This window comes from Melopsittacus undulatus, chromosome 1, assembly GCF_012275295.1.
Source record: "Melopsittacus undulatus isolate bMelUnd1 chromosome 1, bMelUnd1.mat.Z, whole genome shotgun sequence".
In the NCBI taxonomy this organism is placed as follows: Eukaryota; Metazoa; Chordata; class Aves; order Psittaciformes; family Psittaculidae; genus Melopsittacus; species Melopsittacus undulatus.
The window spans coordinates 98,190,260-98,209,976 of record NC_047527.1 but is presented as its reverse complement, the minus strand read 5'-3'; the positions used below and the strand labels follow the sequence as shown (position 1 = coordinate 98,209,976).

The window sequence follows — 19,717 nt, the reverse complement described above, 5'->3', positions numbered from 1 at the left end:
TTGCCAAAGCAAAATCCGAGCTGCACAGGACACAAACACTAGGGGCTGGGTACAGAACCCCTGAGCGCATATAGTCCGTCGGTTCACTCTAAGAGCTTTGCCCAACACACTTACAGAAGAACACCAATTCACACCAGATTTCCTTGGCATCACCCATTTTGGACAAATTCTTACTATTCTTTTCCAGGCCCTGAATAAGTTCAAGATTACATTTCACCCTCCATCCTCACCCTGCTATTTCTCATGACAGATTCAATCGGGTCACTGCAGTTCACATTGGCACAGGATGCTGCTGCTCCAACATTATTACTGATTCTGTTAACAGTGGGTATATGCATGCGCTGGTGTTGCCTGCTTTAGGTAGCTATTAGAGGTGCCCTGCCACTAACCTCAAATCCAGTGTGAATAATGAGTCTTGCCCCAATCCCCATGCCAAGTATCTCCCGTAATCCTCCCTATTAATCCAAAATGTTAATTCAGGGCTTTCCTTCAAACAAACTCACCCTCCACAATGAAGCCACAGCCCTGGCTGGCAAAACACTGCTGCTGCTAAGAAATACCATAACCCTTCACTGGGAAGCAGCAGGGAGACTGACTGTGCCGTCAGGGAAACACCGACATAATGAGAGAGAATGGATGGAGCTGCTGATTTGAAAAAGCACCAAATAATTAACATTTGAGAGGTAAAGTTCTGCTTTTCTGAAGTCTGAGTCCGAAGTTGCTTCTCCAAAGAAAATATGCACAAGCAGAGTCACTGCCTTAAATGGAGCAAATGTACACGAGAGACTAGCTCCTAATCTGCAAAGATGCGTGACCAGCAGGTCAAAGGAGGGAACTCTCCCCCTCTGCTACACTCTGGTGAGACCTCCCCTGCAGTCCTGTGTCCAATTCTGGGGCTTGGAGGCCTGGGGCATCTCTGCTATGGAGATAGGCTGGAGAAGAGAAGGCTCCAGAGACACCTTAGAGCAGCTTCCAGTGCCTAAAGGGGACAGCAAGAAAGCTGGAGAAGGGCTTTTGACAAGGGAAGGTAGGGACAGGACAAGGGGGAATGGCTTTAAACTGACAGAGGGGAGATTGAGATGGGATCTGAGGAAGTTCTTCCCTGTGAGGGTGCTGAGGCCCTGGCACAGGGTGCCCGGAGAAGCTGTGGCTGCCCCATCCCTGGCAGTGTTCAAGGCCAGGTTGGATGGGGCTTGGAGCAACCTGGTCTGGTGAAAGGTGTCCCTGCCTGTGGCAGGGGGTTGGAATTGGATGAGCTTTGAGGTCCCTTCTTACACAAACCATTCCAGGATTCTATGACTATTCATCCTTGAAATGGCAGGACAAACGTGCTTGAAGACGGGCAGTAACGTGTCACTCCTCAGCACCCACCAAAACCACAACTGTTATCAGCAATGGAAAATTCTGGGGGTTTGCAGGCTGCGGTCAGAGCACTGACACTTCTGAGGAGGTACAGCCAGCCCGCCTGCAAAAGCGGTGCTGGCAGCAGGCAGAGCTGACCATTACAGCTTGTTCTCCCAACAACAAAACTCCTTTATCTGAATTTGACAGGTTAATGTGCTTGCAAGAGTCATCCCATCCTCCAGTACAAGCTGTTGATTTACAGGACACAACAGTCAGGAATCGGCTGATTCTCTACCAAAAAAGGGGGTATAACTCAAGAATGAATTCTGTTTGTGCCGAAGAAACAGCATGCCTGCTTTAACTCCCATCCTATCTTCCGTAAGTCACATAATTCTCTTCTACTATCCAGGAACAAATAAAACACAGCTTTAGAAAAAAAACCACCTGTTAGTCATATTCAAGCTGAGAAGCCACCACTGCAGACAGGGACAATGTTCCGCTTATCTTCTTGTTCTCCTCAGGGTTGGGAGGGAAGAGAGGGCAGGCTGGCTTGGCTGGCTTTTGGGAAGCCTTTCAGTGAGTTAATATGTCACTCCTGTGGCTCTCAGATAAAAGCAGAAACAAAACCAAATGCTACACATGGCCGGTTTCATTTCTCTGAGGAAGGAAAAAAACAAAAAGAGAAAGACTACAACCAGGTTGCTGTTTGCACACCAGGACATTGCTGAAAGGTTAACGGTTTGCTGCAGCCAACAAGCTCCACACTGGAAGCCTCCCAGTGCCATATTCATATATATATGTGTATGTGTGTTTATATATATATATATATATATGAAAAATTGGATAAACTACTGAAAGATTCACAAATGTAAATCACAGCTTCACATGCACTAATTAAGCAGTGCTGCTTGGGCACCAGGCAAACCCAACTGCATTTCTGGAGCTGATGATTAACCTATTTTCGGGAGGTCTCTTTTTCCTATTCATAAACTAAACAAACAAGCCTGTTGAAAAGCAATGCCAGCCAACCGTAACGGAGCACGGCTGCTGCTCTCCAGCAACAGGCTGTGGATTTCAACATCCTGACGGGCAACATGGACAGTGGGATTGAGCACCCTCAGCAAGTCGATAACACCGAGCTGTGTGGTGCAGCCAACAGGCTGGCGGGAAGTGATGCCATCCAGAGGGACCTGGACAGGCTGCAGAGGTGGGACAGCGCAAACCTCATGAAGGTCAACACAGCAAGTGCAAGGTCATGCACATGGGTTGGGGCAATCCCAAGCACAAACACAGGCTGGGGGAGACTGGACTGAGAAGAGCAGCCCTGAAGAGAAGGACTTGGGGCTGTTGGTCCATGAGAAGCTCCCTATGACCCAGCAGTGTGCACTTGCAGCCCAGAAAACAACCTTGTCCCTTCCAAACCCAACTATTCTAGGATTCTCTGATCATCTGTTGCTTTCCTGCATTCCACTTTGTTCACCCAGGCAGAAAGATGCTGGGGAAACCTGTGTAGTGATGGAGATCACCAAGCCCACCCAGTGTTCATGAGTTTTTTATGTTATTTGCTTGGAGGTTACAAGTGAACTAAACTTTACAATTCCTCTACAACTAACAGCAGCCTTATGTTCATGTAGCAAACGGATGGCCCAGCAGCACACAGCCATTCATTCAGGCTTTCTACAACACACATTATTTCAGCAACGAGATTTTAATTTCCCCATCGTGAAATTGGGACGACTGGAAACCACCTAAGCAGAATGCCGTGAGGCTAAATGAACACAGGCTGGGCAAACAGCTCAACAGTTTCACAGGCAGTGCAACAACAGCCCAGACCAAAGTGACTGGGGGTCACTGGGAAAAGTGGCATTAACAACTGCAGCTTCTTTTCCATGATTCACCCAAGGTTATGGCCACAGGGGTCCTCAAGACATGCACCAAACTAGCCATGAACAAAAGCCTTGATTGAAAAACAGAATAGTTTCTCACAGAAACACAGACACAAATCCACCTTTGAACCTTTCCCTCTTTCTCCATATGCTGCAATCCTCCGCTGGGCTGTGGTGGATCATAGAATCATTTAGGTTGGAAAAGACCACTGAGATCATTGAGTCTAATCGTGAATGAGCACTGCCAAGGCCACCACTAAACCACGTCCTTAAGTGCCACATCTACATGCCTTTTAAATACCACCAGGACTGGTGATTCCATCACTTCCCTGGGCAGCCTGTTCCAATGCTTGACAGCACTTCTGGTGAAGACTTATTTTCCTAATATCCAATCTAAACCTCCCCTGGTGCAACTTGAGGCCATCCCCTCTTACTTGGGAGAAGAGACCAACTCCCCCTAGTTACAATCTCCTTTTAGATACTGCAGAGAGTGATAAGGTCCCCCCAGAGCCTTCTCTTCTTCCAGGCCAAAACACCTCAGTTCCCTCAGCCACTCCTCCCAAGACTTGAGCTCCAGACCTTTCACCTGCTTCTTTGGATACACTCCAGCCCCTTAATGTCTTTGCTATAGTCTGGGGCCCAAAACTGAACACAGTATTCAAGGTGCAGCCTCACCAGTGCAGCCTCACCACTAACCTAGACCTGCTGACCACACTATTTTGGATATAAAAACTATTTCTCTCCTTCTGATGGCAGGAGAGGGGCAGCACTAAGCCACCTACATCCACCCAAAGCACCTACAGAGTTTCAGTTAACATTTCAGCATTAGGTTGAAAATTCAGCTCAGGGACTAATGTTTTTTGGCTAAGGACAAGTATTTTCAATCAAACTTTGTAACCTTAACTCCTCAAACTGAGCAATAACAGAGACCTCTGCCTGGTGCTGGAACCTGAAGCCCTGACCTGCTTGAGACTCACTTCAGGGCAGAACAGCATCATTTCACTTTTGCAAGGAGCCTGAAGCATAAAGAAGATGACAAAGTGCTCAAAACCTGAGCTTTGCATTATTTTTTCTGAAAATCATCAAATATGAGCGTCTCTATTTTAATTTTTTTCTTTAAAGCCTCTGACAACCTTTATAAATGTTTAATTGTTCATTCAGACATCACCTGAGATGCTGAAACACCTGCAGTGTGGTAACAGCACACCAGCAATTCAGACAACGGACCCAACAGCGAACATAGCACTGACAAACAGCATGAAAATTTAGCATAAGTACCCAAAATGGAAAATGGGCTGAACAGAGGAAACACCTAATGGGAGGCAGCATTAAGGGCTCTTCAATAAGAGGTCACCGAGAAGCTCAGCTACTTGTCTCCTTGAGAAACTGCTCAGAGAAATTCCATAGTGCCATGGGCAGAACTGCTGCACGTACCTCCAGGAAAGAGCATCATGGTCTGAATGCTCATACAGTAGTTTCTGCCTTCATAAAGAGAAGTAGCAGTGGCTCACTGTATGAAGCAGGATGAGTTCAGACACAGAATCAAAAGATGGTCAGGGTTGGAAGGAAACTCAAAACTCATCCAGTTCCAACCCCCTGCCACAGGCAGGGACACCTTCCACTAGACCAGGTTGCTCCAAGCCCCATCCAACCTGGCCTTGAACACTGCCAGGGATGGGGCAGCCACAGCTTCTCTGGGTACCCTGTGCCAGGGCCTCACCACCCTCACAGGCAAGAACTTCTTCCTTGGATCTCATCTCAATCTCCCCTCTGTCAGTTTAAAGCCATTTCTCCTTGTCCTGTCCCTACCTGCCCTTGTCAAAAGCCCCTCTCCAGCTTTCTTGTTGGCTCCTTTAGGCACTGGAAGCTGCTCTAAGGTGTCCCCAGAGCCTTCTCCAGTCTGAACAAGCCCATCTCTCTCAGCCAGTACCCATAGCAGAGGTACTCCAGCCCTTGGAGCATCTTCATGGCCTCTTCTGGACTTGCTCCAATAGCTCCACAACCTTCTTATGTTAGGAGCCCCTGAGCTGGACACAGGACTGCAGTACACACCCACAGGATACACACCACAGCTCCAACAGACATGCTGTCCCATAATCAGGTCTAACTTCCACCTTTCTGGAAAAGCTCTAGGGCAAGAAGGAGAGTACTGCTGTTGTGGGTAGAGGAAAGAAGCCCTGCATGTTCCCTCAGAAAAAAAAAAAAGAAAAAAAGGCATAACACAGCTTTTGCCAGCCTTGTCTCCAAATTCCCCACACACCCACAACAAGCAGAAATTACATGGGAAAGAAGGAAGTCTCTTCTTCCACTTGCATCGAAGTGTGAGACTGCAAGAGGGAATGGGCACAGAGGGATTCCCAGAATCAAGCACAGCCTGATTAACACTCAAATCGTGCGGAACAAAATGTTTTACCCATCCATCTGCTCGGCGCCTGTGCTGAGTAACCCTGACCTCACAACATTTGATGCATTTTGCTGACGAGGTCAATTATGTCATTCTCCAACCGCCGTCTTTTGGACAGGCAAGAGTGAGGGACTGAAAAGCTTTTGTGCCGCTAGTTACTAATTGCTGCTGGTTACAGGACAGGAGGGATTCCCCCAGCTCCCAGCAGCTCTGCAGGTCCCTGCCTGACTTGTAGCAGGTTGGCAGCTTCCTGCTGCACTTTATCCATCAGAGTAACACAGATGGGTGTACTGAAGAAAAGCAAGTTTGGGGGAGGCCAGCATCTCCCAAGGGTGAACAGAGCACTGCATCACAGAAAGTACTTGCAGGTAAACCTGTTTAAAGTGCTTTTCAAATTCATTAAATCAAGCATTTAACTGATTTAATTGGAGCAGATTTTGACAAGGGCATGTTGGGAAAGGACACGGGGGAATGGCTTTACACTAACAGAGGAGAGACTGAGATGAGATCTGAGGAAGAAGTTCTTCCCTGTGAGGGTGGTGAGGCCCTGGCACAAGTTGCCCAGAGAAGCTGTGGCTGCCCCATCCCTGGCAGTGTTCAAGGCCAGGTTGGATGGGGCTTGGAGCAACCTGGTCTAGTGGAAGGTGTCCCTGGCCATGGAAGGGGGTTGGAACTGGAGGAGCTTTAAGGTCCTTTCCAGTCCAAACCATTCCCTGATTCTATTATTATTCCGGATGCCTCTGTGCCAGCTTGATGTGCTTTTACTCAAAAATAATCCCATCACACTCCATTATTTATACCTGGGTGCTGATTGTCACAACCTTATAAATAAATACCTCTCACCTAGCCTCCCAGTCTGTCAGCCCCAGCCCTGGCCCCATGAGAAGCCTGCTTTTGGCTGGCCTCGCTGGAACTGCCATCCTGCTGCCTGTCCCATCCAAGGTGATCATGTCAGAGCCCCACTGCATCTCCATCCTCCGTCCATCCTCACCAGCCACACCTTCCCATTACCAGAGCTCACCTCACCCCATAGGAAACCACTTCAAGGGCTCGCTCTCCCACAAAAAATTAAACCAAACCAACCAAACAAAAGGGGAAAGAAGTAAAATAAAAGCCAGTTAGCTTCCTGAACCAGTTCATGGGAGGGTCAAATGCATGCCAGTGCAGGCAGCTACAGACAGAATGCGGCCACAGTAGGATCCACTTAGATGGGTGTGAAAGGTTGATCAACTCCAGCCTATTGCCACAGGCTCGCACATACACAAAAACCAGCCCTTAATCCAAAGTCTGGCCACCCTTCTCCCACCCCTCCTGTTCACGAGGCTTCCCTGTGAACCAGGAATTGAAGCAGAGAGAAACCAAGTGCTTCCTTTTTCCTGCTGGGTTCATTGTAACCTGGCTGGGGGCAGAGAGAGCAGAAAAAGCAGGACCACTGTCTTCTCTAGTAGTGCTGGCTTATGTCTATGTGGCAGCATCTTGGGAACTACAACTGAAGCAAAATACTTGTATTTATTTGGCTCCCTTGCATAAAACCTGTCAAAGCGCACATGGAGGAGACAGCTGTGACTGTCACTGTTTCCAGTGATTACAGCAGGGAGCTGTGAATGAGCAGACACAAATTCGAGCCTTGACTATAACCATCAAATGTGCACATCCTTAGAAGAAACAAAGAGACCCACCTTTCTACAAGAGCAAGAACAGCTCCTTATTTCACAGAACTGTCATCAGCAATGCATAGCCTAAACGTGAGTCACTTGAAACTTCCACTTTTAGCTCCCACCTTTCGTGTTGAGCAGAGCACTGGGTTAAGTAATGATATTCTGGCACTCCTCTACCACCTTATTTTCCAGCCTTTCCCTTTCCTAACCAGTCACAAAAGGTTTCCAGCGCTTAAAGAAAACAGAAAACAAAACATGTATTTCACACAATCGGCTTCCAAGCCAAAGCAGCCAGCAAGACAAACTGAGTGCTTCCGAATATACCGCTCTTCACATTTTATTGTCAACAGATTTCCCTGTGGCTACCAATCAAGCAACACAACACCAGAGCTGGGACCTCACTACAGGCATCAAGAAACACCCACATCTCCAGCAAACTCTGAATCCAAATTAACATCCCAGCCCCCTTGATCCCATCCTCCCCATCACCCGAGATCCTGCAGTACACCAACACAGCTCTGGAGAACCTTATTGTCTCAAAGTCAACAGTGGGGTGACACCAGAGAGAAGAGTTTTAAGGAACCTTTCACAAGGTTAGAGGACCAATTGCTCCTGGCCGCCCACCGCGCGCGAGTCACTGATGGAAGCACAATCATTTTGTCTGCAGGCTTCCATCTCCAGCCACTTGAACACCACTGTGATGGTTTATTACTTTCCTAATAAAGCCTGAATAGGAATGAAGCCTTTGTAGCCCTAAAGTGTGTGTTTTAGTCTCGCTGTAATAACTTTAATACGGTCTGTTTCCACAGCAACTGTTTTCTCAGCCACTTGGTACTTTGCTTTCAGGAATGCAAGGCTGCTTTGCTCCACCAAGATAAAAAACAAGCAGAAAAGAACAAAACTGAGGGCAGCAGCAAGCCAAGCTGCCAGGCCACGCACCGGTCAGTCTGCAACAGGAGAGAGGCTTCGGTCAGAGTCCACCAGTGTTTGCAGACTGACTGATTCTCCCAGACAGCCTGGAAAACCAGGCAGAAAGGCTCCTCATCCACAGTGGTGGCAGGAAAACACAGCAGAGCTGCACTGCAAAGGAAACAAGCAGCTCTGTGCCCTTCCTCCCCCACCTACCTCTCTCTTGCCAGCACAGGCAGGCGTGGAGGAGCAGGGAAGCGATCTGGCTGCAAAGTAAAAGCAACATTAAACAAAAGGTTGGGCTGCAGCCAAAGACATTTTTTCCTCCCAGTGAAATGATACAGCCACAAAAGCCTTAGCACCGGTGCAGGGATGCAGAGCGAAGAAGCAGGTGGGAGACCCTTCCTTGCCATACAAACACAGCACAACGGATGTACAAGCCTCAGAGGTTCCTGCTTTTCTGGCCTCATTCAGGGCGTTTTGGCCAACGAAGCATGAGAAACAGCTATGCAGCTATTACACTTGTTAGGTTATTGCATTATGAAGGCTCAGTGCAGAGAAAGGCATCTTCCCTGCTGAGCTGAGTCCCCACATCAGCAGCTGCCTCCCACCTGATGATCTCCTTGGTTTTGCTGACAGACTCTTTTGGAAAATAAGCAGCATCCCCTTGAACCTCCGGATAGTCTGTTTTAAAAGAAGAGGAGAACCTAGGTCTTCCACTGGGAAATTACCTAGTAGTGGATCCTGTTATTTAGCTGCAGCAATCAAATGCTTCCCAGAATTTAAGAGCAGCAAGGCCAAGTGCAAAAGGACAAAGAAAGCCTGTACATCCAGAATACAGCTGCACGATAAGGTCTGTCTATGAGTGTAAATGCTAAATACTACCCCAGCGAGGACTTTTTCCCATACAACTGTTCCTCCCTAAGTGACAGGAAAAAGTATTACACCACCCACTTCACAACTGAATAAAGGGAGGGAAGCCTGCAAGGACAGAGAAGGTGGAATCTTAATGCAGGAATTCATAACAGATATAGATACACATGTACATGCTCTTTTATTATATGGGCAATACATGCCTACAACGAGCCTTTCCAGAGAAGCCAACAGCACAACCATCTGCTCATCTCCCTTGGAAATTCAAACGTTACAGACAAAGGATGCTTATTAAGCCACTTTATACTTCACAGTGCTGGTTTTGTGGCATTTCAAAGCAGAGGTCTCATTATTTGGATTATTTATTGTTCTCTGGTATTATTTTTTATACCTAAGTGCAACTAAACATTTTTTGAGAGCTCTCCCTAAGCTATTCTGACAGAGAACCTGAGCAAGCAGAAACAAGGCATCCACTTTTTGCTTCCTTTAGGTGCCTCTATCACCTTGGCACAAAATCCCCAGCAGTCCCAAGCACCTGGATTTTTACAGCACAGGCCAGGGCGAAACACCAGTTTCTCCACAGACCCACTGGCACTTCTGTTGTTCACCTCTGTGCCTTGTTTCACACAAAGCAGTGTGAACATGGAGCTGCCACATATTCAGCACAAAGCTAGCTGCAACCCAAGGGAGGGAGGAAAGACAATAAAATTAAAGGAAGAGCAGCATGTCTTGTCATTAGGGCTGCGCAAGCTCACACAAGCTGCATTAGCTGCAAGAAATGGGTGAAATTTGGGTGCTTACAGAATAGATTTTCTCATTTCAGCTTGTTCCTAACTTTTGGCAAACACCCTCCGGCTTCAGATGCTTTGTATCGTCCTCACTATCAGCCTGGATTGCACATTCAAGGTGCTGTGCTGCCCTTCACTGCCTCCCATCATACTACTAAAGGTCACTTGATTTTTGCTTATTAACAATATCCTTTGTAGCTGTCCTAAATCCTCTCAGGAATGCATTTGCTGCTTAGATCAGCTTTGGATCCCCATTTCTGCACCACATTTGCAGCTTAAGGAGCCTGCCTGAAAGTTCACACAGAAGCTCCTTTTCCCTGTTGGCACTTGTATTTCAAATTACTTTCTTCCAGATGAAAATACATTACCCTTGAAAGGGTCATGCTTTACACTAGATGATCTGAGGAGCGGGATGATTTGCATTTGCTGTATTTATGGAACTGAGGGCACCAGGAAAACAAATGTCAAGCCCCAGTTAAAAAAACAAAAAAGACAAAAAAACAAAAGGATGCTGGGAGTTGTCAAAGGAAATAGAACCAAATTTGAATAAAGGAAAAGCTTTTAAAAGCTTCAAAAATAGAATCTGAAAGGGAATCAAACGCTTACATGGGAGGAAAAGCTTCAAACTGACCTTTAACTACACTGTTCAACAAGCAGCACCTTGAACGGTATCACAATTTACAAAGACAAAGAGCTCAGGATCACACTAATGTTGCCTTCCCAGTAACAACCATCGTATGTTTCCTTCAATAAGAGATGCCAAGCGAAATTCCCACAGGAATTGTACATTCAGGCCTGCTCTCCTGTGGATTTGACTCTTGGGTATGTTCTCCAAGGTTTAATAAAACAGGAACTCCAATCAAAATTGTTTTCACAGTTCAGCTTCACAGCAAATCTCCCAAATCGGTTCCCTAATAGCTGGTAAAAGCTGAGTTCACACTGAATCTTTCAGTAGTGTGTAAAAAAAAAACCCAGTCATCTTCTGATATCCAAACACTTTTCCTGAAGTTTGGAAAGGCCTCATAGCTACAGAGTATCAGCCTTTCATCACCCCAGCATGAAACTGGCCAATGGGGCCAGGAGCTAGGGAGGAGAGACACAATCCCTCCAGCACTGCATCCCTGCAAAAACAAGGTTCTTCTATTAAAAAATAAAAAGCTACTCACAACAGGTACTTTAAATAACGTAAAGAACAAGCAGTGATAGAGACAAGCTTATCCATTTGAAGGCTAAATGAGATTTCCCCAATGGAAAGCTTACACACCATCTGTATCGCTACCACAAGTCATCCCTCCGGCTCTGCATTACCCTTTGGAGCTCCTACTCATTTGGCATGAGCACGTTATCAGCAATGGATAAAAAGAGGCTTCGTGTCAGTTATTATTTCCACGGCTCCCATCCTAAGGTCTCAGCAAAAAGGCAACCCAGACAGCACAGCTGGGGCTACCAAGTGGTAGATTAAAGGAGCTGAGGTTTTAGCACTGCCTAGTTTGGGCTGAAAACGAGTGCTTAATCTTTTTTATAGGTACAGGTGAAAAGAGAAAAACCCTCTGTGCACTATCATGGTGATGCAGAAGTCACTTAAAATTAATGAGCATCAGGAAAAAAAAAATCAGATCTCAAACTTTCTGCTGGTTTCTCCTAGGAAAGCCAGCCCCCATTTACAAGATATGCTCCTGACAGGGTTTATTATATCGCAGCGGTTATGTACTGAAAGGAGGAAAACATCTGGCATGGTCTTTTCAAAGATCTTTGCCTCCAAGTGCCAGCTTCTGCTGGGCTGATCCACTGGCAGTCTGACAAGTGGCAACAGTGCCTGCTAGCAATGGCAAAAGCAATATGAAAAAGAGGGTCTGAGTCAAGCTAGTTCTGCCTACAGCATCTGCCTGTACAAGTCTTAGCCTAAGGAACAGCATCTCAAACATCTCTCTCAGCCTATCTCTATAGCAGAGGTGCTCCAGCACTTGGAACATGTTTGTGGCCTCCTCCGGGCTCACTCCAACAGCTCCACACCCTTCTTGTGTTGGAGGCCCTAGAGCTGGAAGAAGGACTGCAGGGAGGAGGTCTCACAAGAGCGCAGCAGAGAGAATCCCCTCCCTCACCCTGCTGGTCAAACTGCTTGTGATGCAGCCCAGGACATGGCTGGTTTCTGGGCTGCAAATCCATTCTGCTGGGCCATGTACTGCACCTCAAGCTTCCCTCCCTTCTACTTAGTGTAATTTGCTTTACATCTCCCCATAGTTCATCCTTTCCCACTGTGCCATGCTTCCTTGCCATGTCAAGCATGCTGGCCCATCCTTCCTGCACTGCTGAGCCTCAGACAGGACAGCGTAGCCCATTAAAGAGCCAAACAAAACAAAAAAGGATTGCTCCACATGTCTTCCTAGCACAGAGCCACTCCATCAGATGAGTCCGGCTCTGCTGCCTACCCTTCCATCTCCAACATGCTGCCATCCAAATCCTCCCTGCACGCATTGGCACTTCACTGCCTTTTTTTGTCTCTACATCAGCCACAAGCTGTATTATTGAAACAGGGGAAAAAAACTCCCTGAAACCCTAGAAACTGGCAGGGAAAGGTCAGAAGTGGATGCAAAGCTCCTCTCAACATTTTAACTGCATTCAGCCTGACAGCCTGAGCCAGCAAGCCTTCAACCTCTCTGCTTGCAGTCTTGCAAAGGTGAATTTGGGAAGTTTCCTCTGAACACCGTCCTCTCCCTTGTCATCCAAATTAACCCAGCAGCAACGTGCCACGGCCGTATCACGCCACCGGCAGCCATGAAGTATTTCCTCTCATTTCAATAGCAGCCACACACAAGATTATTTCAGTAGCTGGATCAAAGGAGCAGACCCTGGTTACAAGCAGCATCCAAGACGACAGCTCCTCTACTCAGATATCTGTTGCTAAAAATAAGTAGCTGTGGGAAAAGTACTTAGCTCCTTGCAAGAAAGATAATGTACGTACTACTTTATTTCACTACTACTATGCTTCTCTGGTGCAATCCAGAGGAAAACCTATCAAATCCTATACTAAATATAGGTATTTTTAACTAAAATAAAATTCCTCCCTAAATCATTTGTAGATGATTGTATGTAGATGTAGATCACACACACACTGCACTGGGATACATGAACCAACTAAAGAGTCTGTGACCTTTCCATCTCCCACCCTTTTTAACCAGTTTTCCTTATCACAGATGGATCCCAAAATCAGTTAAGGTTTTGCAGAGACCTCAATATTTTTAATGCAAGCTCCAATCTAAAAGGTGTTTACAGCCGCATCACAGGATGTGCCTGCTGGAAGAACTGACATTACATGGTGATTTTAACAGGATTTTTAGCAAGATAAACTTTAGTACACACCACAGCCAAGCAAAGACTTCACATCCAAGTCCAAACCAAGCAGATGGGAATGCATCAGAGAACCAGTTTCAAGGGCAACCTGCAGACAAGCATTTCATAAATACATAAATACAAGTAACAGTTAATTATCAACTTGCTCAGCAGAAAGCTGTGGTTATGGAAATACAGCTTCTTGCAGATTGAGAAGAGGACTTGAAACAAAATTCCTGTTTCCAGATGGGAAGGGACAATAGCTCCTCGTACACCAGCCAGTGGGGATCAACAGAGCTATCTAATGACTGCTTATCTTGGACAAGGACTTCCTTTCTGCTCCAAACACTGTGTTGGACTGAACCCTCCATTAAGCAGATAAATCTCCCCAAAAGCTTCAGTCCAATCTGTAAGACAATGATTTTATAGTTGAGGTAGTGCAGGTGCTGTCAGCTTTTCACAGGAAACACCATGCTGCTGACCACTTTATTTCAAGCCAGAAAATTGCAAAGTGCCATTGAAACTTTGCACACAAGGTCTCCATCCTGAAAATACCCATGGTTTTGCATATCTCACTGCTGGTCAAAATGCTCCTGCTTGCTCCAGCAAGCACTGGCAAGACCTCAGTGTGTGCAAACACAGAGTCACCTCCAGCCAGGTACCTTCAAAGAGGTTCAGGAGACCTTGCTCTCCCATTTTAAATTAGACTTTAGAGAAGAAGTTCTTCCCCATGAGGGTGGCGAGGCCCTGGCACAGGTTGCCCAGAGAACCTGTGGCTGCCCCATCCCTGGCAGTGTTCAAGGCCACGTTGGATGGGGCTTGGAGCAACCTGGTCTAGTGGAAGGTATCCCTGCCTGTGGCAGGGGTTTGGAACTGGATGGGCTTTAAGGTCCTGTTCAACCCAAACCATTCTGGGATTCTATGAGTCTACTTCAAAGTGTATAGTTAGGTGACAGTCAGTAACTGTTAAACCAAATACAGTCGTGCTAAGCAGAAGCATAAATTGGGTTAAAGGTTTTCTTCAGCTAAAAACAAAAAAAAAGTCTTTCTGAGAAACACACACAGAACATTTTAATCTGATTTTCAGCATTAGGCAAGACAAAAAAAAAAAGACAGAGAAGATAAGCAGGGCTTTACCACACAATACTGTGAGGATGAGCCTCAGCAGCATCATGAGCATCAGCACAAGAACCCTTGGGCAAAGAGTGAGCTACTGACCAGTCCAGCCCTCACACAGCTTCTACTGCCCAAATGATCTGCAAAATAAAAGACATATGAAGAATCCCATTCTTTAGCTCTTAACTCCAATGCCACCATTTTGGAGATGTCTGCACAGCCCATCCCACTTTTCCCCACATAAGGACCTCAGGAGCTAAAACCATTTGCTTCCTAAAACACACATAGAAAAACAACCTTAAACTTGAAAGATCTATGTCACCGCGGGAGCTTTCACAAGGCTCCCTGCAAAAACTTGGTGGGGTTTTCCTGTTAATAAAAGGCAGCAATGAAAACATGAGCTAAGCATCGGTTTCACAAGCAACCAGCTTCAGAAGGGCTTTTTTATATAACATAAGCTGGCAGAAAATATGCACAGCCACATTAAGAGACTATAGCACTTCCCTATGAGGCTCCTCTCCTCTGGCACAGCAGAAAGCTTACCTTCAAGGTTGCTCCCACATCACCTTCCAATGGCTTCCAGATAACAGAATACTGTGGAGTTGTTTTATTGGGGTTTTTATTTTTGGATTCACTTTCCTTGGTTTCAGATTTTTGGGGGCATATAAAACAGGGAGATGCGATCTTTCATAGAATCACAGAATGTCTTGGTTTGGAAAGGACCTTGATATCACCCAGTTCCAATCCCCTGTCATAGACAGGGACACCTTTCACCAGACCAGGTTGCTCCAAGCCCCGTCCAACCTGGCCTTGAACACTGCCAGGGGTGGGGCAGCCACATCTTCTCTGGGCAACCTGTGCCAGGGCCTTGCCACCCTCACAAGGAAGAACTTCTTCCTCAGATCTCATCTCAGTCTCCCCTCTGTAGGTTTTAGCCCATTGTGCCTTGTCCTATCACTACAGCCTTGATGAAGAATCCCTCTCCAGCAACCTTGTAGGCCCCCTTCAGATACTGGAAGGCTGCTCAGATGTCTCCCCAGACCCTTCTCTTCTCCAGGCTGAACAGCCCCAACTTTCTCAGCCTGTCTTCATATGGGAGGTGCTCCAGCCCATTTATCTTTCTGGCCTCCTATGGACTAACTCCAACAGTTTCATGTCCTTCTTATATCAGGGACACCAGAATTGGACACAGTACAGCAAGTGGGGTCCCATGAGAGCAGAGTAAAGGGGCAGGATCACCTCCTTCAACCTGCTGCTCACAATTCTTTTGAAGAAACTCAAAAGAAACTGTACTCACAGAAACTGCAAAAATGCCCAGAGGAAAAAAAAAGAAACCACAACAAAAAACATCATCCTGGCTGAGCCCACATGGATCAGGCTTATCCCAAAGAAGTAAAAATGTATTCAGACAATAGCCTAACACCCAGGTTGCTCAGAAGCATCATGTGAGGCATTAGGGGGTCAGACATTTCAGCTCCATACTGGCAACTCTGAGACGAGCAGCCCCTTAGCTCACTGGCCACTGCAGCAGCCCTCAGGGCTTGTAAGCTTAGTAAGCAACTACTGCAAGATATTTGGGGAAGGAGAAAAGAAGAGAGGAAAGCCTGCAAACCAAGATAACAGTTACACAATCCAAAACTGTATTTTTTTTGCCGGAACAGGAAGTAATATTCAATATGCCAACGAGTCAGAGTCTGCAATTTAATGTCTTGTTACTGAAAGGCAATGTTATTTAAGTTTCGGAAGGAAACAGCCTCTCTGATAGAGTACCTGATCCCTGACATTGCAAACTGTGCTGATGCCAAGGCTGTGCACTGAGGTTGAGAGCTTGCAGACTGCTCTAAGAATCTTTGTACAAGCAAGCAGTGACTGATGTTTCTTAAATGTAAATTACACCCAGAAGTCAAACACTTTTTATTGAGTAAAAGCCCGTTTGCTGTCAATCAATAAAACGTGGCACGACAGGTCGGGTAAGCGAAGCAGAAAGCACAGGATCATCCTCTGAGTTTTTATGTGTCTGGATATTAATTACCCCATGTTTCCTCACTGATTTGCGAAAAGATAAGCATCACCTTCCCAGGAAAACTGAGCACACAGCGCAACTTGTAGAGAAGTCCTGTGCTGAAGGAGGCTCCTTGCTGCATCTCAAGTACCTGCTCCTCAAACAGAAACACAGCCAAAAGCGCAGCACATTCCCACCTGCAAACCCCAGCAGCAGCTTTCCACAGCAGCAGGAGAGGATCCCCTCTTCTTCTCGACCCTCATGCCCTCTGCCAGGGTTTGGGCTGTCACAAGCACCACAGAAGACCTGGGAAAGACCTGCCTGGGTAGATGACAGCAGCTGCAGGTGAAATTGCTCAGAAGGAAATCCAGCAGCAGCTGGCAGATGGGTTGGAAAATGACATCTGAGCAATGAGACAACAGTATGTGTGCTGGGCAGCATCACCAGCAGCATGACCAGCAGGTCAAGGGATGGGATTCTCCCTCTCTGCTCTGGTGAGACCCCACCTGCAGACTTGCATCCAGCTCCAAGGCCTCCAACACGGCAAGGAAGTGGAGCTGTTGGAGTGAATCCAGAGGAGACCATGGAGATGCTCTGAGGGCTGGAGCACCTCTGCTATGGAGACAGGCTGAGAGAGCTGGGCTTGTTCAGCCTGGAGAAGGCTCCTGTGGAAAGGTCTCAGTTGAGACCAACAGGACTAGAAAAAGCAGACAAGCTTTTGACTGTTGAAGACAGACTTGTGTGAGAACATGGGGGGGTACAAGAAATAAATGCCAGTGCTGTAGACCCATAAGTGCCCCACATCCTGATCCACCTTCAGCAAAAGGGCATCCCAGCACTCAAGGAGGCACCAGGAAAAGTCACTGAGGTGATTCAGAGAGATTTGTGTACAAAGACAGACTTCACAGACCACAGCCTGGATCTGAAAGGGAGACCAAGCACACTACAAACTCATAAACAAGAACATGGAGTGATTATTTTATTTCTCACAAGGGCTGCGTGAGAGAGCACCCAAGGCAACTTCCATTTAATGGGTTTTAAACCAAAGGAAGTAGTTTTGTCATTAAATGGTGGAACTCTGTCTCAGGAAGCTGCAAAAGCCAAGAGTAAAAAGGGATTTAGAGAGGCTTCAACAAACTTACCAGGACAACTCTACCAGGAGCTTTACCCTCGAGAGTGCAGTGCACTGATACTGCATCTGATATACTATTTGTGTTATTGAACAGCCACATTAGCCTTCACAGGGATCACATCAGCAAATCTCACCCAAAATTAAGAACAAAACCCCTGCAGCAATAAAGCAGATGAGAACAGCACTCTGCGTGACTCCCTCCATAATGTCTCACTCCTTCTAAATTTGCTAGATGGGACAAAAAATAAAGAGCTTTTCTTTTAAGAGAAGCTTTTCTTTTCCATGGTTTTTTTTTTCTGGTAAGAGTTGTCACAGGGCTGTATCCCACTCTCCTGCTTCATAAAGCTCAGTTCTCTCATCATCACGTATGTCTCAAGACAAGAACCACAGCAGAACACACCTGGCCTGCCCACCAAACCACAGCTCCCTTTAGTGGCCCCAAGAGAAGGTCCCTCAGTGGAGGGACAGCACATCTTCACACACTAGTAGGCCATGCTAAACTGGATAAACAAATTCAGGATGGCACAGTGGAAGAGGAGCAGAGCTAGCACTGCCCTACTAGCCCAAAAGAGGAGAACCAAGCGATGCCAGGATGTGCAGGGACATACTGGAGCATGGCCACCTTCCTCAGCAGGCTCTGCCAAGACAGTAATGACCAAGTTTGTCAAGGTTACTCCATCCTCAATTAAAAAAAAATAAAACAAAATAAAAATTCCATTTTAATGTTCTGAGCTCAGCATCTGCAGAGGCAACACTGACACCAGGGAAAACAACCACAGGTTTTTGGGTGAGAATCCAAGCAATTGTAAAACTTTTCAGATAAATTTAATAACTGATACCAGACGTTTTGCTGCCAGCAGCACCTTCTACAACACAAGATTGACAATAACCACAGTGAATTCCCCCGCGACTGAGCAAGGAGCCTGCCGCACCACCCACAATACACACATCCAAGGAGAAAACCATCATTTATGGACCCTGTCTTTGGCAACACAGCCAGTTCCTTGGTATCCTCAAGCCTGCACTACAGGCAATGAGGTCTCAGCATCTCATGGATGAGAAGCTGAAGGCCCAGAAAGCACCAGAGAAACGTAACATGTTATTAATTAACCCCAGGGTGAAGATCTTTTCATCCTCACTACCAAACCCAGGTTGTAGTCTTGATGTCAGATGTGATGCAAACACAGCGAATGAGGGAAATAGCATGGAAAAATCAAGAGGCTTAATCACACAATGGGAGAGGGGATTAGCAAAGACCAGCGATGGCAAAGGCAGAACTTCAAAGCCAGAGGAAGCCCGAGGACCAGGCCATGCAGGTCCTGGAGTCATACAGAACCCACATAAACCCACAGACAAGACTAAGGAGACTCAGGACCACCACATAAATCCTCCAGCACTCACACCCTGCTTTTTCTGGCACACTTCTCACCCCACATCTCCTTCCCCACAGCAGGAGACCCCCTCTACTTCACTACCCCAGCCTGCTCCTCATTGCTTTGCCACACACCCCACCAGACACCAGCCATCCTTCCCGCTTGGCCCCATAAACCCCCAGTACCCCATAACCTGAACTCCTCCTTATGCCCAGCCTGGGGGCCCCAGACCCCTCAGCACCCCTGAACCCCCCACCTACCCTCAGATGCTCCTGTCCCTACCTAATCTTCCTCACACCTCTAAACCTACTCTCCACACTCTCTCCCTCCCACATCCCAAATAACTGCAGACCCACTGAGGACCCTCTGACCCCCACATCCCTTCTCTCCCTGCCCAATGCCACCAGGCCCACCTCAGATCACACGCACAGAGGCCCACTCTTGACCATCACCCCCTCCACCTCCCACCGCCACCCCCTCGCCGACCTGCAGCGTCCGCTGCCTCAGAGCCCGCAGCCTCTCCTGCCGCCGCCGCGCCTCCTCCTCCAGCCTCCCCAAGACCAGGCCGGGCGCATCCTCCTCCGCCTCCACACCAACTCCGGGCGCCGCCATCTTTCCCCTTTTCCTTATGCGCCGTACAACTCGCAGCGCGCATGCGCCCATCGAGCGCCGAGAGCATCCAACCCAACGAGCGCCGAGCACGTCGATCGGCGAGCCTCGGCGGTGGGGTTCAACGGGGGGGGGGGCACATAAAAACATTAAAATGAAATGGGATTTAACAAATATAAGGCAAAATAGCCCCTAAATCATTCTCTTGTGACCTTGCTAAGTTTATTCCCCCGCTCTCCTAGGGCGCGCAAGGCTCGGTTGGGTTGATTGGAGGGCATGATTATGGGAAGGGG

At 47.2% G+C, this 19,717-nt stretch overlaps 1 protein-coding gene across 1 annotated transcript in view; it reads right to left on the bottom strand.

The window, feature by feature from the left end:
* The window catches only part of CCDC12 (coiled-coil domain containing 12), a 46,410-nt gene extending 26,966 nt beyond the window's left edge, over positions 1–19,444 (bottom strand). Inside the window, exon 1 of the mRNA XM_031044594.2 lies at positions 19,302–19,444. Within this exon, the coding sequence (XP_030900454.1) occupies positions 19,302–19,427 (126 nt within the window). The 5' untranslated portion in view covers positions 19,428–19,444. The remainder of the gene's footprint in view (positions 1–19,301) is intronic.
* Between the last annotated feature and the right edge of the window lie 273 nt (positions 19,445–19,717).